Here is a 25,112-nt window from a genome sequence, read left to right on the forward strand (position 1 = left end):
TTGAAGTTTCTTTTATACTTAATAATTTGTATCTCTTAATTCCTCACCCCTACAGTGCCCCTCCCCACTCCCCTCTCCCCAGAAGTACCTTAGTCGGTTCTCTGTAAATCTGAGTCTGCTTCTTTGTTCACATGAACTGTTTTATATTTAAATATCTCTCTGCGGACATATATCCCCTTTGGCTGGGGAACCCAGTTCTTAGTCTCTTCAGCTCCTGCCATGAGTGGAGGGACTTACAGGGCTATTTCACTGAGAGACAGAGTGAAATCGGAAATACCCATTGGGGAGGGAGCAGTTGGGGGCTTGCTAATACTTTTTGGTAAAATGATAGCTAGCTAGCTAGAGAAATCGATTGCTTGATTGATTTTGCGTGTGCTTATATGCATAAGGAAATATCTAGAAAGATACACATGAAACTGTAAATAGTCACGACCTCCAGGGATAGTGAACTGATTTCATTTAACAGGAAATTGATTTTTTTTTAACGTGTGTATAATACTGTTTCAATTTCTTGAAATAAATTTGATGTTAGATTGAGGGAAACAAAAAGTCCAGGAAATTTGCTGTCTCTGTGTTTTCTTTAAAAAAAAAAAATCCCTTTTATATCTTTCCAGCACCATAAATATGCACATGTCTACCAGCAGGGGTGTGCTTCTGGGAGGTTCTGGGGCAGACACTCCACACAGACGTCCCATGCCAACCTGGTCCTTGGAAGTGGACCCCTGAGCAGGGATGCCACCCCACGGGGCAGTCTGATGTGGTTTGTCCACAAGGTGGAATTTTGACAGGTGGTGTTCCAGTCTTGAGGCCGATAGTGATGTAGCTGTCACCATAGCTGGTGCTAATGACGTCTTGCTCTGCAGTCAGTGGTCCAGTTCCTTAAAGAAGCTACTGACAGAGACCCCAGTTCTGAAAGGCTCCCCAGCCTTGTTAAGTCCCAAGTTGATTTGTGGCAACCGAATGGGAAATAAAGATGGGACTCCTGAGACACCACACAAACACCACGCTCAAGTGTCCTCAAAACTAGAATTCTTCATCTCCACATCTGACTGACGCCCTGGGGTTCCAGGAGTGGGGTGCAAAACTGTCTGCTGCTCATCTGAGAACCCTCAAAACCCGCTCAGAGCTGAGTACTCAGTGAATGTTTGTTGAATGAATGAAACAGAAAAGCTGATTAAAAGAATCTGCCTTGTAGCGGTGGAGGGATCTTACTAACCTGATCATAGACATTAAAAGACATGTGAAGAGTATTAGTTGCTCAGTTGTGTCCAACTCTTTGAGACCCCATGGACCGTAGCCCACCAGGCTCCTCTGTCCATGGGATTCTCCAGGCAAGAATACTGGAGTGGGTTGCCATTCCCTCCTCTGGGGCATCTTCCCAACCCAGAGATCAAACCAGGGTCTCCTGCACTGTAAGTGGATTCTTCACCATCTAAGCCATCAGGCAAGCAAAAGACATGGCCAAGAGCAAATAAAATCTGCTAATGTGTTTTAAATCTATTGAGAGGTTTCAAAGAGAAAGTGAAATATTTATTCAGTTTCTAAAGAGAGCCATTGGAATGTCAGGGAAAGGTGTGTTTCAAAAATCCATTAAAATATTGTAAAAAAAAAAAATCTGCATTTTTTTTTGCATGTTTTAATTAGTAAGAATAAGCGTCCCTCGGGGTAAGGGACAGAGCTCAGAACCGAGAAAGCAGTGTGCACACAGAGAGAAAAGAAGCCTGCAGCAAAGGAAAAAAACAAAAAAACCCAACAAGATAAGCCAAAATGGGAACGCAATGAAAGGCTTTCCAGAATCAATGGTAAAGAGGTTTCTTGATGCCAGAGTAAGGAGAGTGAGAACCATACTTGGGAAGAAGAGAAGCAGGGAGATTCCTAAGTCGTCATGGAAACAAGCAGGTCAAGGAAAGCCTGTGGCCCTCTACCCCGGGACCATCCGGAGGAAAGGGAGAAGTGGCAATTAAAGATGGCAGTCATATCTCGGTGGCCAAAAAAGGCAACTTTCCTTCCACACTGGCCCTGGCCCAAGGGCGTACATGCCGGGCCTTCTGCCCACAAAGGAAGCCCACCCATCCAGGAAGGGTCACATTTAATAGTCACTTTGGTGGAATAGATACTGAAAAAGTAGTGTCAGCAGGCACTTTGTAAAGTCCTAATTAACTGGCCAAAGCACAACACACTTTCTGAAAAGAGAACATGAAACTGGACCGATCATCTATTAGCATTCCTTGAGGAGGTAGAAATAGGCCTGGAGAAACACAGGGAAGAATTATGTTTAGACGTTCAAAATTCCTTCTGACAAAGTTCCACCCCAAAGGTCATTTCCAATAGTAAGTTCCTCCAGAATGCAGAGGGAAATCTCCATGGATCGGAATTGTCCTTAGAGATAGGAAACAAAAAATATGATAAACAGGTACTTTTCTAAATGAAGAATTATAAACAGTGGGGATCCCCAAGGATTGCCAGTGCTCCCAGACTTTGTTTAAATGCCCATAGATCATCTGGAGGAATGAATGATTCCAGGCCTGCAGATGAAATGGTTCCAGACTCTGTGGAGAGATGGCAAACAAATGGTGATTAACTGCAGGACCAGTTTATGAGTTTACAAGAAGATGCATATTAAGCTTTCACAGGGGCAAGTCTCATCCAATGCATTTAGGAAAACATAATCCAAATTACAAAAATAACGGACTGTGTCCACGCTGTTTATAGCTCCCAAGGAATCTTGAGGGTCTTTGCAAAATGTTTGTTTGCTAAAGGCCATGCAGGACCAAGTGTTCAGAAATGGTATCGGACACTAGCCAAAAATAGTGCTCTCCCTGGGCTACCCAAACCTGGCAGTTTTATGACCTTCTCCTAGAGGAAAATATCTCAGAACTGTAGGAAGGTGAGTAATCGCCCAAACAGAAGGCTTTCCCAAGAAGCTGAGTGCTTTGTTCTTGAAGGACATCAGCGTGGAAAGATGAAGCCAGAAAGGTGATATGATCAAAGTCTGTAAAACCTTAAAGGTTACGCAGAGATTGAGCAGTTCTGGTTTATCAAACCTGAGATGGCCAGACTCAGTGTAGCCCTTGAAGTCTGAAAGAGGAATTTGAGCTGTATGATGCAGGGAACTTAAATCTGGTGTTCTGTGACAACCTAGAGGGGTGGCATGGGGTGGGAGGTAAGAGGGAGGTTCAAGACGGAGGGGACCTATGTACACCCATGGCCAATTCATGTTGATGTATGGCAGAAACCAACACAATATTATAAAGTAGTTATCCTCCAATTAAAAATAAATTTTTAAAAAAGAGGAATTTGAGGGATAATTACAAAAGAGGATTGGGTCCCACTAAACAACTGAGTTCCTCAAAACGTGGTACAGGGAAAATTTTTTCAAATGTGAGGAGTGGAGGAGGCTCAAGAAATTTTGCCAGTGAGTGAGTTTTTCCAGCCAAAAAAAAAAAAAAAGAGTGCCATTTCCCACCCCAGGGGATCTTTCTGACCCAGAGATCTAACCCTCGTCTCTTGCATTTCCTACGTCTTCTGCATTGACAGGCAGATCCATTACCACTAGTGCCACCTGGAAGTCCGATGGATTAAGAGCCATTGACAACACAACAATGGAAACAGTGACAGACTTTATTTTCTTGGGCTCCAAAACCACTGCAGCCATGAAATTAAAAGGTGCTTGCTCCTTGGAAGAAAAGCTATGACCAAACTACACGGCATATTAAAAAGCAGAGACATTACTTTGCCAACAAAGGTACGTCTAGTCAAAACTATGGTTTTTCCAGTAGTCATGTATGGATGTGAGAGTTGGACTATAAAGAAAGTTGAGCAATAAAGAATTGATGCTTTTGAACTGTGGTGTTGGAGAAGACTCTTGAGAAACCCTTGGACTGCAAGGAGATCCAATCAGTCCATCCTGAAGGAGATCAGTCCTGGGTGTTCACTGGAAGGACTGATGCTGAAGCTGAAACTCCAATACATTGGCCACCTGTTGCAAAGAACTGACTCCTTGGAAAAGACTCTGAAAAGATTGAAGTCAGGAGGAGAAGGGGATGACAGAGGATGAGATGGTTGGATGGCATCACTGACTTGATGGACATGAGTTTGAGTAAGCTCTGGGAGTTGGTGAAGGACAGGGAGGCCTGGCGTGCTGCAGTCGATGGGGTCGCAAAGAGTCAGACACGACTGAGTGACTGAGCTGAACTGACAACACATCCCTGCACTTCTGAGGATGGCAAAAATACTTCCTGGGACCAGTATTGGACCTTAGCTTTCTCCTGATTGGTCGGAAATTTGCCTAGACATGAGAAGACCCAAAATCAAACCAGTTTCAGCAAAACTAGGACTTTGTTGGCTCCCATAGCTGGAACAGGCTCTTGGTTGACTCCGAGGAGCTAAGATGAAGCTTCAGGGAGAATCACAGGCTAGAGAGTGGCATGGGGATGGTTAGCCCTGAAAATTTCCATCAGTCTTTGAAAAGCTCACCAGACACAGTTCAACTTTAATAATAATAATAATATATATGCCAACTCTGCAGACACAGCTTCAACCCACAGCACTCTTCAACACTCGCCTTCCTGTCAGATTACTCCCCCCAGATCCATCCTATGGAGGAATCAGAGATCAGAACCAGGCGCTTCTTCATGGCAACAGTCTCAGGACAGGTTCTGATTGGTCAGCCTGGGTCACGTGCCAGTCTCTGCTTTAGTGAAAGCAATCATTGGGTCTCTGTCTCGCCTGGACTTCAAGTCCAAGAGGATGAACTGATAGACTCAACCTGGGTCTTATGTGCACCCAAGGTTGATGGAGGGTGACGGAGCTTAAAACCTACAAGCCCCTACACCTTTGTCACCTGGGAGAGCTCATTAAAAATGCAGACACCGAAGGCTCTACCTCCTGAGATTCAAATTCAGATGCTCCAAGTGGTGCCGGCCTGCTAAGTCACTTCAGTCCTGTCCAACTCTTTGCCACCCTATGGACTGTATCCTGCCAGGCCGCTCTATCCATGGGATTCTCCAGGCAGAATACTGGAGTGGGTTGCCATTCCCTCCTCCAGGGGATCTTCCCAGCCCAGGGATCGAAACCTGTGTCTCCTAAGTCTTCCTGCTTTGGCAGGCGGATTCTTTACCACTAGCACCACCTGGAAAGCCCTAAATGGCACCTGGGCATCTGTATTATTGTTAAGTCCCCTGAGATGGTCTCCCAAAGGAATAAATCTCTCTTCTTCAGGAGGCTTTGGGTGGGGCTCCTGAGTTCTAAAGATGCACACCCTAGCAGAGCATGTGCTGGCCTTGCAGAGGCTTTCCCAGGCTCTTACTGTCTCTGTAGCCTCACCTCTTTCTCCTATAGCCATCATCAAGATCTTCCAGCTCCTCAGACAAGCCACACCTTGGTAAATGGTATCTTTGGTGTTCCTTCTACCTGGAAGCCCTGCCCTGTGCCTCCTCCCTTGCCCACCATCTTCCCCTGGCGCACACCCACACTGGGAAAACTTCCCACGCTGCACCCTAGTCTGGGCTGGAGGCCCCCAGCGCCTATGTTCTGTGCCTCCCTGTCAGAGTCTGTTATTCCTTCTTGAAAGAGATTGTTAAGTTTATCTGTCTCGCCTTGCCTTTAAGCCCAGTGTGGACTTGCGTCATTGGCATGAAAGACACATACAGCATGTCAGGGATGGGGTTTGGTGTGCTTGGCTCTGCAGTTTATTAGCTGGTAATTGGGTGAGTACTTAAGTTCACCCAGCCTCAGTTTCCTCATCTGCAAAATGGGGATAATAATGGAAACTAACTTAGCTTAAAGTGTCTAGAAATGGAACGCACTTAGCCGGCACCTGACATAATGTGAGAGCACATTGAAGCATAAGCCATTATTATTATCATCCTTTTCCAAATTGTATTTATTTATTTGGCTGTCCTGGGTCTTTGCTGCTGCGTAGCCTCTTCTCCGGTTGTGGCAAGCAGGGGCTGGGTAGCGGCGCACAGGCCTCTCACTGCAGCAGCCTCTTGTTGCAGAGCGCAGGCTCTAGAGCGTAGGCTCAGTCGTTGTAGCTCGTGGGCTTAAAATTGTTCTGAGGCATGTGGGATCTTCTCAAATCAAGGATCGAACCTGTGTCTCCTGCACTGGCAGGCGGATTATTTACCACTGAACCACCAGGGAAGCCCCTATTACTATCATTCTTAGTGAAAATGAATCTACGAAGACACCTCGCAAGATTTTGGGTCAAGCCTTTCCCAGGTAGTAGCTGTTCACTTCTGACCTCTTCTTTTCCCCCTCACCTTCCTCTAATATCTATTTCTACCAGCAGTTCAGCAGACAGGAGTTGTCTTATTGATTTCTTCGTCCCCCAGGGACTAGCATGCACTAGTCCTAAATATGTATTTATTGACCGATGACTCAAGCCGTGGACTTGAGAACACGCCTGTTCATACCCCAGAGGCTGGGGAAGCCAGAAGTCCCTGCCCCTGGGAGGGCTTCAACCTTACGTAGACCTTGCTTTCCAGAAGCCCTCTGCCCCTTCATCACACAGCACCATCACCGCCCCCCAAGGTGGAAAGGGAGAGATGAGGGATGGTGGTTCAGTGCGGGCACCTCCACAGCCAGGACTGAGGGAAAGGGAGCCGAAGCATGACAAAGTCTCCAGGGAAAACGCACAAGTGGTCAGAAGGTAACGAGAGCTGTTAGTCTTAAGTCAGCTACACGCGGAGTTAGGTGAGTTTCTATGGCAAATGGAGTGCTGAGTTCCCAAACCCAACATTTCAAGAATTTTTTATTTTTGCAGAGAGCCGGGGAGTTGTCAGTAATAAGCTGGTTGGTTTGGCCAGTATAGACAGATTCCTCAAGGTCAACACAACCCCATATTGCTCTATTTGTGGCTGGGTTTCTCTTCATAGTCTTAGCTGTGTGAAAGCCAAATCTCTACTTTTACGATGTCCAAATCCAGCCTCACACATCTCTGCTGTGAGAAGGAAGCCCTTTGTGCCCCTGCCCAGATGATGCCCTTATGCTGTAGGAATTGGGTCTCCTCCCCAGAGGGCGGCCAGGCCCCAGCAGGAATGCTGGGGCGCGTCCATGGCCCAGTGTCCCTCCCAGATTGTATGGGCACACCTCGTAGTATTGCACTGCGCAGATACTGCTTTCTTTAAAACAAATCAAAGGTCTTTGGCCACCCTGCATCCAGTAAGTTTATCAATGCCATTTTTCCAACAGCGTTTGCCTCACAGACTTTGTGTCTCTGTGTCTCATTTTGGTAATTCTCTCAGTCCTTCAGCCTTTTTCTTCCCTGTTATATTTGTTAGGTGATCAGTGATCTTTGATGTGACTCTTGCAAAAAGATTCCTGACTCACTGAAGGCTCACTTGATGGTTAGCATTTTTTAGCAGCAAAGTATTTTTGTTTTCTTTTTTTTTTATTGGAGGTTAATTACAATATTGTGGTGGTTTTTGCCATGCATTCACATGAATCAGCCACGGGTGCACATGTGTTCCCCCTCCTGACCCTCCCTCCCACCTCCGTATCCCACTGCTAGCGCTGAGTCACTTCAGCTGTGTCTGACTCATTTCGAACCCGTGGACTGTAGCCCGCCAGGCTGCTCTGCCCATGGGATTCTGCAGGCAAGAATACTGGAGTGGGTTGCCATGCCCTCCTCCAGGGGATCTTCCCGACCCAGGGATCAAACCTGCGTCTTTTACATCTCCTGCATTGGCAGGCAGGTTCTTTACCACTAGCGCCACCTGGTATACATATTGTCTTTTTGACATAATACGATTGCATACTTAACAGAGTGCAGCATAGTGTAAACAACTTTGATATGCCTTGGGAAGCAAAAAAAAATTCATGTGACTTGCTCAGTTGCTTTGTTGCGGTAGTCTGGAACGGAACCCACATCTCCAAAGCACGTTTGTATTCAATTGTAGTCTTGGGGTGACAATATTATCAGCCTGCCCCTTAGATGAAGACACTGAAGTGTAAAGGCTCAAAGTCCTGCAAACAGAGACCTTAAGGTCCACAAGCTAAAAGGTCCTGCAGCCAAAGGCCCCCACTCTAGGGCAAGGACGCCTCCCTGCGGGGTCCCCGAGTCCCATTCTCTGACCTGGAGATGCTGCAGCTGTGTGGGGGTGGGGCTGCTGGGAATGCTAATAGATGCTTTCTCTCTCTCATTAGCAAGAAGCTTTAGAACTAACTTGTGAAAGGCAGGATCTAGCGGAGGGTGTTAATTGGTGGACCTCAAAGGTGTCTCTGTGCGGCCTGGTTCTGGGCCCGCCTCATTGTGCTGGGGCCATCCTGCGATTCTAGAGAATAAACTGTGGGTCTGGCTGCTGGTCGGGCCAAGCCTGAGAGGAATGCAATCTGAGACCTGGATTTTGAGATGGTGGCCTTTCCTCGGAGGAACCTCTAGCATTTTGCCAACAGGGGCTTAAAATAAATCCCCCCCCCTTTTTTTTTTGAGGGGAGAGGGGTTAATGATAATTAGACAGAGCCTGTTGGACTGAGACCTAAATTTCTGAGGGAAGTATGGTGGCACTCCAGATTGTCAAGGCCAGCAGTGGCCATCATGGCATTTTTCCCTGAGGAGACAACGGCTCGCTTTTGCCCGGTGGCCTGGCTGCTTGAGGTGTTAGTCGTCTTTCCCACCTGTTTTGTGGAAGCCAGGTTCAGCAGTTTGACTGCTTCTGGCAGGAAGGGTCCTCTTCCCCGAGCCCAGAGCTTTCTCCACCGGAGCTCCACTCCCTGGGAGGCCTGCAGCGTCCCGAAGGCAGACCCAGCCCTGCGGCCTCCGCGGCTCACAGCGAGTGACCGGCTGCCGCAGAGCTTAAGGGAAACATCGGAGTGGGATAAAAACGCAGAAGTCTTTTCCAAAGAACCAGATGAGTAGGCTTGCAAGTGAGGTGAGGGGGTCCCCGAAAGAGGGAGGGGTCTGACTAAAACCACTTGCTCCGGCCTATTTGTGTTCCATCCAAAAGGCCTTTCTCAAGGGACCTTGCCAGTCTCTCTTAAATAGCCCAACAGCCGCAAGACAGCTGCGAGGCCTCGGCAATCTTGAGGAGGAGACATTTTACTCCTGGAAAAATAAGTGACCGAGTTAAAGGAAGTCACCACCCTGATGCCCTCCCAGGAGCCGCCTTGGTGGCCTTGCCCTGGAGTCCGGGCCGTACTCACGGGGGGACCGCAGCATCCGCGCCTCGGGGTGGGGGGACGGGTGGGAGGCGGGGGTCGCCACCCGCCGCCTCCCTTGGGCTCGGGGGCCCCCAGCCCGGGGTCCACGGGGTCGGGGGTGGGAGATCCGGGGGGCCACCCCGCCCCACCCGGACGCATCCGAGGTGGATCTTTCAGCCTCCTGCACCCGGGACACATCGGAGCGAGAGAAGAGCCTGGGTGTCAGTGGCGACTTCGGGACTGCGGTCTGGTTGTAAAGGGGTCCTGGGTGGTTTTTGTTTTTTTTGAAGCTCAGTTTCTACTTAGCTTGGCCACTTGTAGGGAAGATGGGGGGGGGGGGGGCGCCGCGCGGCCGTCCTTGCACCCTGCGGGCCTCGGCCGTCTCGGGGGATTGGGGCCTTTCCTGGGTGTACGGCCGCGGGGTTCGGGGCGCCGCGGCGCGCCCACAGTCCCCGGCTTCCCCGGGCCCCCGAGGCCAGCGCCGCGGCGCGGTCCCCGCCCAGCTCCTCTCCGCCCGCCCCCCGCCGGCCGCGCTGAAACCCGAGCTCGAGGGGGCGGGCCGCGCGGCGGCGGGGGCCGCGGGGCCGCGCCGACATTGGCGGGGAGCCGGGCGATGGGCGGCGCGGGAGGGGCGCGCGGGGCGGGGGGCGCGCCGGGCGCCCGCGGCCGAGGGGGGCCGAGCCTCCCGGCTCGCAGCTCCCGCCGGCGGAGCGAGGCCGCCCTTTCTCGGCAGCGTGATTTACCTGCTTCTTCTTTCTCTCCTGAACTCTTCTTCCAGGGAGAGGCTAGTGGTAACAGGCCGAGCTGGATGGATGGGTATGGGGAGAGGGGCAGATCGTCCAGCCCTGGGATTCTGGCCGACCCTCGCCTTCCTCCTCTGCAGCTTCCCCGCAGGTAAGGCACCGCCCCAGCCCGGGGACGGCCGCTCCCCGCGTCTCCTCGCGGCGCCGGGCCACAGGTCTGCGGGCGAGTCGGAGCTCAGGCTCGCCGGGCGCCCTCGGGCCCCCGCCTCGCGTTTCCACGCGCCTTTGTTTCTCCCGCGTCCAGCCGAAGGCGCGATGGATGCGCGTGGGGATCTGGGGGTGAGGGGGGCACCCTCTCGGGCTGAAATGAGAAAGAGCCAGGCGGGGAGATCGCAGGCGCCGGGGACGTCTCCCAACTTCCCAGAAAAGGGGGTACCCGGGACGCTCCACTTAGGGGCCCCGGAGAAGGGGGAGAAAGGGTGGCACGGACTCGGACCCGGGGGGCACTTTCTCTAGCTTCTCGTCGCGCAGTTTGCAGACCTGTCCGGTGCCCAGGGGTGGAGCCGGGGCGCCCCTGAGGTCCCGGCCGAGCCCCGGACCGCCCCCTCCCGCGGGACCGCGTCCCGCCCCCACGGGCATGCCCACGCGGGGAAGCCTACGGACTGGGCACCGCCGGCCCCTTGTTCCTGTGTGATAACATCCCGCGTCGCCCCCTGTTTATTTTTATTGTGTCAGAAAGGGAGAGAATTTCAGAATTAAAGCTGAAAAAGCCCATCTGTTTCCAATGAATCCCCCATAGTTTTTCACAATGTTTTTGGCAGATCGCTGCTTTCAAATTCCTCCGAGCCGGGACCTCTTGTTTTTGTTGGGGGAAGGGAGACCAACTCCACAGAGAAGCATTTGTTCCTTCCCAAACGCTCCAGTTTCTTTACTTTTTTTTTTTTTTTTCCTTTCGGGGGGAGGGGGAAGGCACGAAACATAAATCCCGGGTCTGTTTTCTTTATAATGTTTCATTAAAGTTTTTATTCCATTTTTGCCATATGCTACTCACAGCCTGGAAACGCCAGTTAAACCCTTTATATCCATTTTCCCCTTGCTAAAAAAAATACAAATAAACCCAACGTCACGGACCAAATGGTCCCCGATGCAAGGCGGGATTTCCCGGCCCCTTCCATTGTGCTGCGGGGTTCCGAGGTGTCTTTTTGCAAAACTGAGAGCTTGCTTCGCTCCGCAGCCGGAACGAATCCGCAGCCCCCGCGCTCTCCCGAGCTTTGCAAGAAAGGACTTGAGTTAGACCGGGGATTGGGTTGTTTTGTTTTGCTCCTCAGCCAACTGGGTTTCAGGAACTGGCAGAACTGGGCAGTCCGGGCCCGGCCTGGCTGCAAGTTGGGGCTCCGGGTGGGAGGACCGTGCCGCAGCGGTAAGGGAGAAAGGATCCGTTTACCTTCCCGCCCCAGCCCTGCTTCGGGGCGGGGGACCCCCCTCCCCGGAACCCACCCGGCCCCGCGCGCCCCAAGGGCGTCCCGGGTGAGCCGCAACCTGCTCGTACCCCATGATTCCATTGGGGAGGCCCCGGCCAAAGACAGGATGGAGGGTGTCAATGCCTCAAAGAGTTCGGACCCATCCGTTGCACCCTCGCCGTGGAATATTACAACCTCCACACCAGGTCAAGCAGCAGGGAGTCCTTCTCCTCTTCCTTTTTTTTTTTTTTTTAAAGGCAGTTTCCACCCTTCCACCCCCCTGCCTCCCCCCATAGGAGGGTCTGGTTGATTTGGTTCCCTCCCAAGAACTAGGAAAATAAAATTTGAAGTGACCCTCTTCTTTAAAAAAGAAAAGAAATCCCTCCTTTTGGAGAAGCAGGAGTTTGCAGTGTGTGTGCATCTCGATTTGGTTCAGATAAAGATCCAGCCCATTGGAGGTTTTATCAGATAGGCTGATAAATGGCTTTTGTCCCTTGGCTGCCATGGGGGATGTGATCTCAGCTTGGAGCTGAAATTGAGAAGGGGGGCTTAGAGGCCCTTAAAACAACACCTTCCCACTCTTAAAGCGGCAGCACTTGTTAGCTTCTTGGGCTGGAGGGAGAGGAAAGGAAAGGCTGGCAGGAGGTACTCAGAGGTAGGAGGGAGCTGCCAGGGTGGTGGGGGGATTTGCTGTTTTCATTTCTCCATCTTAGAAAACTTTAAACGTCTCCCCCATAGTCTGAGGAAAGCTGGTGGGTTATATAATTCACAGCCCGAATTCCATCACTTGTTTCCAAGAAGCCCATTTCTTTTTGGCTTCAAGGCTGGTAACTAAACCCTGGCAGATAGAACAGATAGCTGTTGCACTGTCATGCCAACTGGCTAATGTTTCTTCTAATTTGAGGCCTTGACAGGCGCATTTAGTCAAAATTGCCCACCTTGCTGAAAACTGAGCTTCCAGTATGCCCGCATGGGATACACTGGGGGGCTCTGAGAACGCGTGGGCTCCGAAATCCTGGGTCAAGAAGAGAGGCTCTTAAGAGGTGAAATGGATCATTTCCACCACAAAGAGATGGACTATCGAATTCCTGACCTGTCGGCAGAGGGGCTGCTTGGGGATAAAGTCAGAGAACCTGCGGGTCTGGTGGGGAGTGGGGTGGGCGTTTGAGAAAAAAGAAAAGAAAGCTCTGGAGACAGTCAGGGGCCCTGTGTGCCAGCCTCTCCCTCCAAAGACAGGTGGAATCCGCTGGAACAGCCGCATGAAAGCATAGACTTGTTCCGTGCTAGTCGACTTGAATGGCGTCCAGGAGTAAACCCATAGGAGTGCAAATTAAATTGGACATAGTTATGTGGAGAAAGATGCCTTAACCTCTTGCTAGACCGAGAGGGCTTGTGTCTTTTGAGAGTGCTGACATGTTCTCAGCATGCACGGCACATCTCCTGCGGTCCTGACACAGGGACCGCATAGGGGGCCATCATCTGAGCAAGGCTGGCGTCCACCTCCGAGGCCTGGTGGAAGGACCAGGGCCCTTCCGTGTCCCTCGGGTCGTCAGGGTGTCCGTGGGCACGATGCTGCACTTTCAGCCAAGGGACAGGGTGGCCACGTCTAGTTGGGAGGGGGACGCGTGGCGGGAGGCCAAGAAAGGCTTCTTAGGAGAGTCTGCCACTAATAACATCCACTTCAAAAGACAATTAATAGATAACTTTTTAAAACTTTGAAACCACTTTGACTTAATAAAACAGATTTCCAAGAGGAACTCATCAAAGTCATATGTTGTAGACATGTTGTCACGCTTCCCTTTGGCTACATATGGATGCTGTCCTCCAGCTCCAGTGGTTCTCAAAGTGTGGTCCTTGGACCAGCAGCACCAGCCTCCCCGGGGACATGTTAGGAACTGACTGAAGCTGATGCTCTGGGAGTGGAACATGCAGTCTGTACTCAACTGTGAGGATCGATGTTCTAAAAATTATTGCCCTGGGCCTTTCATGTTTCCTCCTGTCTTTCCTTTTCCTTTTAAACTGCAGTTGTTTTAGAAATGAATCCTCGTGGGGGAACTAAGGCTTGCAGAGACTCAGGCCCTGTGCAGTATCCAAGGACATCCATGCCATTCTAGAGTTGAGAACATTTATCTGAGAGCTGCCATTCAAAAATGTGCAAGCAAGTCAACCCGCTTATCACATCATTGTCCTCCCAGTAAGGAGACAATGTGTCCCAGAGGGAGAGACTGTAATGAGTCCCATTGCCAGAGCCAGATGGACAGTAGCGTCAGCCTGCAGGCTGGTGTGTGACATGCCAGGGGATCTGCAGGGCAGAGCCCTGGCTCCCAGGGAGGGTGGGATGTAAAGTCCTGCAGATGGTTGGCCCCTTTGGCCCTGAGGATGAGCTGGGGCATAAGGAGAGGATCTCTGGTCGTCAGGTTTAAGAAGGGAAACTGCTGCAAGCTTGGAGGAATCCCAGTGCCAGAGGAGAACTGGGCAGAGACGATCAACAGGCTCAGATAAGGATGCTCCGTGAGATGGGGCAGTCAGGTCCAGATCTCTGTGGAGGTGAGGGAGCCGCATGGGGACCACTTTATGTGTTGGAGGTCATACGGTTCCTGCTAAAATGTCCTTCTTGGGTGCAATGTGCAAGGCCCTCAGAACTGGTTAGAGGATCCAGATTTTATGTTTGGTTGAGGGGTTGGGGTGTCATACTGTTTTAATTCCTGGCTGCATTCAACATGCCTAAAATTGAAGGCCCTGTTTCTTTAGGGTGACTAACTCATTCCAGTGGAGCCTGGACTTCCTAGTTTTAAAGTTGGGAGTCCCATGTTTTTAGAAGCCCCCTCAGTCCTGGGTACCACAGGATGGTAGGTCTCCCTGGACGCTCTCTGTCCTGGGACCAGGGCTTGGCCTGTGTCTGTTAATCCTGCCGCCGCAGACCGTTCAGTCCTGGGTGTAAAGGGGCCTCTCCCTTCTGTCCGTTTACCTGGGGCTGGGCCTCCTTCCTGCGCCCTGTCCTGCCTGTCCCCAATGTCACCTGCCAGGAGCAGCCGAGCCGCCCTAGGACCTGCCTCTGGGGCGATCCCCCCCCACCCCACTTTCCAATTTGCTCAGGAACTCAGGGCTCTGCGTGACCCTCCTCGGAGCACCCAGAAGGGAGAGCCCGCTGACACCGGGTTCCACACTCCTCTCCAGCCTCATTCCCGTGGCCTCTGGCACGCCCCTGGGCTCCAGGTCCCTGCTGGTCTCCGTACCTGCCACCACCCACCTGCCTTATGGATGGGCGGCCCCCAGGCCTTGCCCATGCCATGCCCGGTTTGGAAAGGGAACGCCCACTGGCAAAGCCCAAGGTCAGTGCATCTGTCGGGGCCCAGCGCCATCCCTCCGATGACCCGAGGACCGGCCACCTTGGCTGCTAACACCTGTGCTTCCTCATGTCCTCACTGCTTCCCGAGTCTTGGGTTTTTAATCTTCTTCTAAATCACTGGATCTGTTTGTAACGGCAGGAGCCCCACTTCCTATTTCTCCGTGTGCTTTTCTTTGACATGCACCCCAACACACCTGGCACAATCCCAGAAATTACAGGACCGTTGCGTTTCTTTGTATTTCTGTTTTTTTGCTCCACGGACCGAGATTGCAGGTTTGGGGAGGGGGGTTGTCCAGATATCCCAATCATTCTTCCCAAAAGATGTTTTTCTGTTTATAAAGATAGTACTCATTTTTAAACCTAAAGATCGAAAAGGATAGATAAGAAAATGAAAATAACCGAAATGCCAACCTCCCACAGGCTGCCATCACTAGTTAACATTCATGAACAGCCTTCAAGATATGATACTGTCATATTCCCCACAATATGATCATTTGAAGGAAAACAACAATTTTTTTTAATTTATTAATTTGGATTGGAATAGAGCCTATTAACAATGTTGTGATAGTTTCAAGTGAATGGCAAAGGGACTCAGCCATACATACCCAGATATCCATTCTCCCCCAAAACCCACCTCCCATCCAGGCTACCACATAGCACTGAGCAGAGTCCATGTGCTGTACAATAGGTCCTTGAGGAAAACAACATTTAAAATATATATATATTTATTTATTTGGCTGCATCAGCCTTAGTTGTGGCCCTTGGGCTCAGCAGTTGTGGCAAATAAGCTTAGTTGCCCCAAGGCATGTGGGATCTTAGTTCCCTGACCAGGGATCGAACCTGCGTCCTCTGCATGGCAAGGTGGATGGATTCTTAACCACCGGACCACTGGGGAAATCCCCAAACAGCAATTTTTAAAGCTCTCCCATTTATTCTGTGGCCAGAGCATCCGAGGTATTCTGCCAAACGTTTGAAATATGTCACCTCATGAGATGGTCACCCCGCCCCCCTGAGCATCATTACTCCCACTGTATCGATGAGGAGATGGAGGGTCAGAGAGGTTCCTGACATCACGCAGCATCGTCAGCGGCAGAGCCAAGAGGAGAACTCAGACCCCTGTCCTTTTCCACACGCCAGATTTTGGATAAACATACTCATTAAACGTGCCCTGTAGCATTTCAGACTCTGAGCTGTGTAGCATACAGGGCTTTACGATGAGGGGGAAAAAATAAGAAACTTTGGAGATGTGATTGGATGGCAGAATGAAGAGTGACCACACTTTCCCACGGCGCTCATGTTGTTGCCTCTTCCCAGAGGCCCTCTCTGCTCCCTGTCCATCCCCACCTTAGCGTTTCAAAGCAGATGCCACCCTGCCATAGGTCGGGAAAACAACTTTGGCAGAGCTGTCATGGTGCAGATTTTTCCAAGTCAGATTTATGTCTTTGGGGTTTTTGCTTATTTATTCATTTCATGCACCATTTCGCCCGGGCAGTCGGAATACCGAAACGCCTATTAAAGTGATCCCTCTGCGCCCAGGTCCCCGCAGAAAGAAGCCGTTATTGCTCCCCGTGCTAAGGAATGTTCCAGGAACACAGGCTCACACACGTGTGTGCACCAGCCGGGCCCGTGCCCTCCCAGTGCATGAGGAAGGTGGAAGAAGGGTCTGCCTGTGGAGGGAGGTGGGGGAGCAAAGCCACTTCCAATGGATTTTGACCTGGGACAGCTCAGCAGAGGAGCGCAAGGCTCCTGGAGGCAGGGCCAGAATGGAAAATTATCATCTCTGAAGCCAGCCTTACTTAGACTTGCACAAGAGACGCAGGTTCAATCCCTGGGTGGGGAAGATCCCCTGGAGGAGGGCATGGCAACCCACTCCAGTATTCTTGCCTGGAGAATCCCATGGACAGGGGAGCCTGGGGGGCTACAGTCCGTGGGGTCACAAAGAGTTGGACACGACTGGCGCAGCAGCAGCTACCTAGACTCAGGAAAAGGGAGTGTGCCTCAAAGCAGGAAGCCCAAACTGCCCACCTGCAAGCTTCGTTTATGCCTGAAAAGTGACGCTTTTGCCCCCAAACCGTCCTCCCTGTGGAACCCAGGCTTGCTCAGCTCTCTGCCCTCCTAGCAGGGTGGTCTTGGCATGGGATCCCGTGCCCGGCTCCTGCCTGCTGTGGGCCCTTCTGACCCAGAGGAGCCCTGCTGACAGGCCCGCCGTGGCCTTGGGCCTGACGGTGAGCGCATGTGCTTTTTAACGCCCTCTTGGCTGCAGATCCGGCTGCGTGTGGCTCCAAGGGGAGCCAGCAGGGAGGGTGTCCAGTTGGGAAAGCTGAGGTGTGCCCTTTTCCTTGGCACTCGGCGTGGTTTCCTGCAGCGACTTGGCATGTGTGGAAGCTGGGACAGAGAAGCCTGGCTGGGTGTGACAAGGGGGCAGTGCCGCCTGCTCTGCTCGGCGAGTGGCATTCAGCCACCTCTGCCCACACTTAGCAGTGAGTTAACCCCCAGCTCCCCTAGGGCTCAGCCAGTAAAGAATTCACCTGCAATGCAGCAGACACAGGAGCCGGGAAGACCCCCACCCTGGAGGAGGAAATGGCAACCCGCTCCAGTATTCTTGCCTGAAAAATGCCAGAGACAGGAGCCTGGCAGGCTGCAGTCCCTGGGGTCGCAGGGTCGGACACGACTGAAGCAATTTAGCACAAGAACACACGTCCCCCTCCTGCCTTCCCTCAGCCGGGACCGATTCTCTGAGAGGCTTCCCCCTGCCTTCATCTTTCTCAGGTCAGCCGGTCCCCAGAGGAAGCCCCTGAGACATCTCCCGGTGCTCTCAGGGGGGCAAGAGACCACTGGAGTCACGGGCGAGGGCGGTTCCTTGGACCGTTCTCTGGCTGAGCTGGGAGGAGTGCCTTTGAGGGAAGGGGATCATTCCAGCTGCTTGCGGGTTAAGTAAGGCAGGGTCCTCTGCACCTGGTGAAAAGCCCAGTCCCTTACCTGGGTGTGTGCCTCTTCGGTATCTGACGCCAGACACCTGCGTGTTTATGCCAGGGCGATGGAGCAACAAACCTGGCGGCCCCAGGCATCTCTCAAGCTAGGAGACTCCGGAACACTGCCCAGCTAGGGCCTGCCAAATTCTGGCGCTATATCCGTCCCCTGTCCCCTCCCAGCTGCGGGGCCAGAGGACGGGTGAGGCTGGGGAGTGGCCCGCTGTGCCTGCCTGGTACCACGGTGTCGTACTCCCTGCATGCCCAGAGAATGGGAGCAGGTTTCCCACCTTCTCTAGGATCCACATCCCAACTTGTTGCTAAGAGACGAGCCTTAGCATCAGTGCTGCCCCAGGGTAGGGGGGCATGGGGGTTGGGGGGCTGTCAACCCCTTCCACTGAGTTCTCCTTGAAGCTGTTCTCCCTCTGCTCTGCCTGCTTCTATGCTAATTAAAGCCATCCTCTCTTATGTTATGCCACTTCCGAAAATAGCCTTCTCATCATGCCAAGTGCATACTGAAACTTACTCGGTGGGCTTCCCGCTTTCAGCGGGATCTGACCTGAAATCCTTGGGCTGGCTTATCAGGGTCCAGTCAGGGAAACAGAAACCACAGAGGGTGTTGCCACAGAGGCAAGCTATCGCAGTGGACTGTGTCTAGATGGGCAGGGAAGGGCGGGCAAGGCCACGAGGGACCACGGAGGCAGACACAGCATTGCAGGAGGGGACTTCCACTCCTGGGACTGAGGGGACGAAGGGAAGAGGACCTTGGGGGCGCAGGACTCTGAGGAGGGTGGCTGCTGCCCGGCTGATCTCGGTACTTGGAACAGCAGCAGCTGGGGGGGAAGAAGGGGCAGGACTGGGTTGTGATGGCCAGGTCAACCTGGCTGGGCCTCGTCTAGTGCCGCCTTGTGGTGGAATCGGGCAACAGGGAGCTGGGTGAATGGGGGACACAGGGTTTGCACCATCCCAGCCCCACCCGGAGCAGAGCAAAGCAGTTTGAAGCTGTATCACATTCGCTTCATCCCCAGCTTTCACTCAGGGCTTCCGTGTCTGGCTCCAAACTCCCAGCGCACTCTCGCCATCCGGCATTTCGCCTTCAGGCCCGTCCCAGCTGTTTTGGAGCCCCTTGGACTTCTGTACCTCTGCCCCACATCACCTGGCAAATCCCACTGCCCTTCCAGGCCCCATGGAACAGCTGCTTCCCCGGTATTATCTGTGCCTCCATCCTTCAATCTGTGTAACGTGAACCTTCTCCCCGGCACCCCAGTGGTTTTTGTAGCCGACTTCACCTGAGCGTGTTCCAGGAATGGCAGGAAGCACCTTGCCTGCACACAGTGGACTGAGTCCAGAACCTTCAGCTAGTATACGAATCCAGGCAGTTACCCTGCAGACCACAGAGCTGGGCAGAATCAACGTGATGGGCGGCTTGCCTTCCAACAAGCCTTACTCCTTTAAGAAGAGGCAGGTTTTCTCTCTTTCCTGGCTCACCCCACCCCTCCTACACCACCACTGAAACCTGACCTAATCCCTTTGCATGAGGGTAATTTATTGGTCTGTTGGGCTTTTCTCGGTGGCAAATTGCATTGTCTTTATTCCCGGGTTCAGGCGCAGGAGCGGCTCCGCATTCCTAAGACTCCTTTCTTGGGGCCCGGCCTTCGCACCCCTCGGCACTCGGCGAACTGAGTTTTATTGGGCTTCTTTGTTATGCAAACAAGGCGGTAATAATCAGGCTATTATTCTGAAAGATTGGGCTTGATTAACAGTTCAAAGGAGGTCTCCGAAAGCAGCTAATGCCACGGCAGTGCATAAATATCTCCATCCTGCCTGGGTCTGTACAGCTGCTGCTCCCAGATCCCGGCCCCCCGCCCCCGCCCCCCGCCTTTCTGTTCCAAGAGGCTCTGGGTTGCTATTTAAAGGAAAAGAATTAAGTCAGGCAAGCCGTGGGGCTGTGATTCTCTCGCTGCTGTGTCTCAGACCTCGAGGAAGGCAGACTGGAGCCCATGCGTGCACGCTCTGATGCTTCAGTCATGTTCGACTTTGCGACCCCATGGACTGTAGCCCTCCAGGCTCCTCTGTGCATGGGATTCTCCGCGCAGGAACACTGGAGTGGGTTGCCGTGCCCTCCTCCAGAGAATCTTCTCAACCCAGGGACCAAACCCACGGCTCCTGCATTGCAGGCATATATATATATATATATATATATTTTTTTTTTTTTTTTTAACCACCAAGCCACTGGGCTGGAACCCACCTCCCCACAAAGTGAAAGGTTACAGAGGTGGGGTGCCAGGGGAGGGGATACAGGTGCTTTGAGTGACGAGTGCGGGAGTCAGAGGGTCCTCAGGGGATCTGTGGGCACGAAGTGGCACCCCGGCTCGGGCGTGGATGGTTGACACAGTTCCGTGAGGCCCAAGGAAGGTGACCCAGGACAGCCGAAGGGCCATCTCCAGTATCTGCAGGGTTACTGTTGAGCCTTTTCCCTGTGGCTCTAGAGAAGGACCAGAGCCCCCACCCATCTCCCGTGAGCCGGCAGACGTGGGGTCCACAGCTGGAGCTGTCAGGAGCAGGAGGGGCCGGCCCGGCCCAGCAGAGCTCCTGCGGCAGTGGAGGCCGGGCTGCCGCTGGGCAGGGGGCTTTCCTGCCCCGGGGGCTGGCTGGAGGTGCAAACTGTTGACCTGTGTCTGCTCTCAGGCCCTGGGTTTTAAAATTCCATGCTACACGTCGGGAGACCGACCTGGAGTTTGCCCACCAAGCGATCCATAGTTACCGTGATCTCGATGAAGCCAGTTGCATGGACAAACAGAAGCCCTGGGCCTCACTGCACAAGTCAGGAGCGAATGGATCCCCGAGGTCCCCAAGTCCTGCTGTGGCAAGGGGGCCCTCCTCCAGGGCTGAGCGTGGGTTCTTGTCTAACTCTTACAAATGAATTGTGCAAGGAGACACACGTGCTGATAAAGCAAGAGACTTTATTGGGAAAGGTGGAGAGCAGGAGGGTGAGGGAACCCAGAACTGCTCTGCCACCTGGCTGGCAGTCCCAGGTCTTCCGGGGATGGGGTTAGTTTCCGGGTTGTCTCTGGCCCCTCATTCTGACTCAGAGTCCTTCCTGGTGGTACATGCGTCGAGAAGGATGGATTCCAACAAGGATTCTGGGAGGCTGGTAGGACATACGGACCAGTGTCTCCTGTCTCCTTTTTACCTTTCCCGAATTCTTGCGGTTGCTGGTAGCTTCTTAGTTCCTCGTTCCTTACCAGGACCTCCTGTTACTAAGATAACTCATGCAGGTGGCTACTGTCTTCCCTGGCCAGGGTGGGCAGTTTTGTTCAGTCATTGGTTCCCATAACAGTCCCAGCCTGCGTTGAGCCAAGTGTCCAGCATCATGGGGCACCAGACGGAATTCAGGGGTTTCCTAGTGGTGACCCTGGCTGGCCAGTGTCTTTGCAGCCCCTGGATTCTCATCTGTTTCCTAGTAGCTGATCCCCAAAGTCCTAAGTCCCAAGAGCCTTGAGTCAAACACAAAACAGGCGTCGTAGGCTTCCGAGAAGTGTAAAGTCTGTGCAGGGTCTTAGCCTTTTCCTGGGTGCCTGAGATGGAGCTTCAGGTACCCAGGGTCAGCACAGGCTCCCTGAGAGCTGCCCCAGCGGGGCCATCCGAGATGGCAACAGGAGCTCAGGAGAGCTTTGAGGCCCCAGCTCTGCACACTTCAGCTGCCGCCTGGCCGCACAGTGAGGTCTGCAGGAGCCAGGCCTGAGCAGAGAAGGCAACAAGAAGCCTCGCTCAGAAAAGCTCACCTCCTCCTCCCACTCACAATAAGATGTCTCAAACTCTCAGGCTTGCCTTCCTTCCTTCCTTGAACACTCACATCAGAAAAGGCTAAGGTTTACTGCCTGGAATTCAGGTGGTTTGGCTTTTTTTTTTTTTAGATAACGGCACATAAAAATCAGCCACTTTGGGCTGTCTCTGGCAGGTGACGCCCCAGTGCAGAGCTTTTCCTTTTGATGCTGGGCCAGATTACATCAAGTCTCTGACCTGGGGGGTGGCCGTGGGGAGAGCTTCCGCCTGTGATTTACAGAAGTAGACACAGGGTGGCAGGATGGCTCCAAGGGGGTCAGGACCCCTCGGCTCCCCACCCGTGGGGACTGTCCAGCTCTGGCATCCCCGACACCCTTCCCTGGGAGCCCCCCCCGCCCCCCAGGAAATGACGGCAGCCGGGCTGGGAAAGAGATGCACGACCTCCTGGAGAGAGGGCAGAGGGGGACGGGGTCCCCCACCTCTGGCCCCGGCTCTTGTTACTCTCAGTGGCCTCTTGTAAGCCTCTCCCCCACCCTGATCGGTAGCATCTCCATTATGAGGAGAGCTCCTGGGCTTCCTCTTAGACACCCAGGAAGATGTGCGAGGCCCGAGAAGACCCAGGACATCGGGGATGTGTGGCCACAGGCATCACAGTCCTGGCTTGATCCAGGTGGGGCTGGGCCTTCGGGTGTGAGTGGACCCAGGAAGAGCTGCCCAGACTCTGATCTGAGTCAAGGCGGAAGGGCGAGTTCCAGGGCCAGCCAGGGCCCTGACCTGAGCAGGAGGCAGCGGCGTGGAAGCTGCAGGCGGTCCCTGGGTTCCCGGGGGAGGAGGCAGTGGGAGGTGCTGGCTTCCTTCTAGTGCCCTTCCATCCCCGCCGTGGTGTGACTTTTAACCCGCGACCCCACGGGGGTTGTATGTGTCCCCCTCCAAGACTGTTGGCAGGGACTCTGATCTGGGGAGTGCCCACTGGTCCCAGGCACCCCCCGTCCACCTCCTCAGTCCCCAGCCGGCTCTGAGGCAGGTGCTGCCCCCACAGATGCAGAAACTGAGGCCAAGCCACTCCCCACAAGTGCTAGGAGGGGACAGAGCGGGACCTCAGGCCAGACCCCCGCCCAGCACCGCGCACACGCTACTAGCGGCTTCAGACTTCGCCCTCTTCGGCCCAGTCCCGGGTGACAGCATCGCGAATGTTCTCCGGAAGGTTGAGAGCTTCGAGCTCAGCCCCTTGAGCCTCCCCGCCCCCACCACCGCCGCCGCCCTGCTCGGATGGAGGCCTCTGGGTGCAGGGAAGGCAGGAGAGCATCCTCTGCCGCCACCTGGGGGGCGGGCGGGGCTGCCATCCCCCCTGTCGCTCCCCGTGACTGGGGGTCTGGGGGCTCAAGACAAGGCGCCCGGACGAGCAGGGATGAACAGATGAGAGCTGCCCGCCCCGGCCACTCCACGCTGGCCGCTGGGCTCCCTGCTGGGTTTGCTCCTCGCTGGCCCCCAGCCCAGACCAAGTGCCCCGGCACCGTCCAGACCTGTGCGTGTGGCGGTGGAAGTGGGGGGCGGGGGGGGGGACTTGGCCCCGCTGAGGCTGTGACTGCTGATGAGAAGAGAGGGCCTGGCGGAAATGCAGATTTCAGGTCCACCTGATGCGCAGTGACATCTGAGGAGCGGCCCTCTGAGCAGGCCCCCGAGCATTTGAGGGACTCCCTTTGGGGGGACGGATTTCGGCCATGGGTTCCAGACACCCCAGAGAGCTCTGAGACACTGCTCTGAGCCTAGTTTTCAAGGCGGTGGAGCTAGGACACCCCGCATTGCATGTTTGGGGGAAACAGAGCCACACATGACGGGGGTGAGGAGCCCACACCGTCTGAGTGCAGGCGGGCCCTGCCCTGGGCACCGTCCTGACCCCAGCCCACCGCCGGCTGCACCCTGAGAAACAGACCCTAGGAACCAGTGTGTAGATGCAATACCACAGAGAGTGTGTGGGCCTCCTGGTGGGTGGGGGTCTCTCAGGCGCGGTCATCCTGAAGCCCGCCTGTGGGGGGTGTGCCCCGAACCACCCAGTGGCCGCTGGAGATGGATCATGGAGGCCCCAAGGTTGTCTGAAATCTTGGCGCTGCTGAGGGCCTGGGCTCTTCTGGTCTGAGGCTGTGCTGTGCTGTCGTGTCCGACTCTGTGTGACCCCGTGGACTGTGGCCCCCCAAGGCTCCTCTGTCCCTGGGACGCCCGGGCAGGAGTACTGGAATGGGTTGCCATGCCCTTCTCAGGGGGATCTTCCCGACCCAGGGATCGAACCCACGTCTCTTGCGTCTGCTGCATTGGGAGGGGGGTTCTTTACCTGCAGGGCCGGATGCAATCCCTGCTTCTTCCTCACAGTGGAACCTCAGGCAAGAAAGCCAGCCTCCCTGAGCCTGGCTCTGCTCCTTCAGGAGATGGGGTGCTCTGGTGCCTGCCCATGGGGCTGCCCAGGGCCCTGGCCACCGAGCCTGGGACACAGTCAGTTGGCTGGGACTTCCGTCTCTACCGCCCCAGCAGGGCTCCGGAGGAGAGCTGAGGCCAGCGCAGGCCTGCGAGTGCTGCAGCGGTCTGGCTATAAAGGGACACACACTGTTTTTCATGTCCTTTGGGCGTGGTGAGGGCCAGAGGGGGGCCCAGGGCTGGTGGGCGGTGGACGGAGCCACAGCAGCCGCCATGCAGCACGAGGCTCAGTCCTTCTGGGATGGTTTCCTCCGAGATACCTCTTCCATAATTCTGAGAAGGCAGCAGGTCAGGGCAGTTCACCTGCTTCAGAATCATTGAGGCTACTGGAGTGGACATTATGCAGACCAGAAGTGGAGAGTTGGGAGCTGCAGAGGCCAGTTCCTCTGACCTGTGTTTCTCCACACGGCCTGTTCTACACAATCCCCTCCACACCTACCTCTCTGCCTCGAGGGTCTCCTTTACCGTCTCCCACACAGGCCACGGTAGCATCTGCAGTCTACAGGGAGGTTGGGCCCTTGGGCCTCTTCCACAGGTTGGAGAATCATGAAGATGGGAGGCCCAGAGATCTTCTAGCCACCTTTTTTTTTTTTTAAATTAAATTTATGACTGTCCTGGGTCTTCGTTGCTTTGCCCTGGCCTTCTGTAGTTGCGGAGAGCAGCCCCTGCTCTCTTGTTGGCGGTACACGGACTGCTTATTGCAGTGGCTTCTCTCGTTGCAGAGCACAGGTCTAGAACGTGCAGGCTCAGGAGTTGAGGCACACAGTCTTAGTTGCATGTGGAATCTTCCTGGACCGGGGATCAAACCCGTGTCCCTGCGCTGGCAGGAGGATTCTTACCACTGTACCACCAGGGAAGTCCCTTCTAGACGCCTTTTAAAGGAGCCCTGGGCCAGGAATGTGCCTTTCAGGAAGGGCAGCCGCACAGGGGGTCTCCCTGGCCAGGCAGCTGTTCACGGCCCTCGTCACCTGTCATTTACCAAGTCCGCTTCTTTAGGTCGGTATGCTTCTTCAACTTAAAATGGGAACTCTGTAGCTGTCCTATCAAATCTATTTTATTTTTCACAATACATCTTTAAGTAAATATGTAACTTCTCAAAAGAAGACTGCTCACCCAGATACCACCTGAAATGGCTTTGTTTACCAGCAGTGTGACAAATACAGGTCACGTTAGAGGAAAAGCCTGGATTTTAGGA

General features: G+C 53.7%; 1 protein-coding gene across 1 annotated transcript in view; it reads left to right on the plus strand.

Moving 5' to 3' along the window:
• Positions 1-25,112, plus strand: part of RGMA (repulsive guidance molecule BMP co-receptor a) — a 48,822-nt gene that overhangs the window by 10,854 nt on the left and 12,856 nt on the right. Inside the window, exon 2 of the mRNA XM_061158621.1 lies at positions 9,920-10,035. Coding sequence (XP_061014604.1) covers positions 9,920-10,035 — 116 coding nt within the window. The remainder of the gene's footprint in view (positions 1-9,919; positions 10,036-25,112) is intronic.

Source organism: Dama dama, chromosome 13 (genome assembly GCF_033118175.1).
Source record: "Dama dama isolate Ldn47 chromosome 13, ASM3311817v1, whole genome shotgun sequence".
Classification (NCBI taxonomy): domain Eukaryota; kingdom Metazoa; phylum Chordata; class Mammalia; order Artiodactyla; family Cervidae; genus Dama; species Dama dama.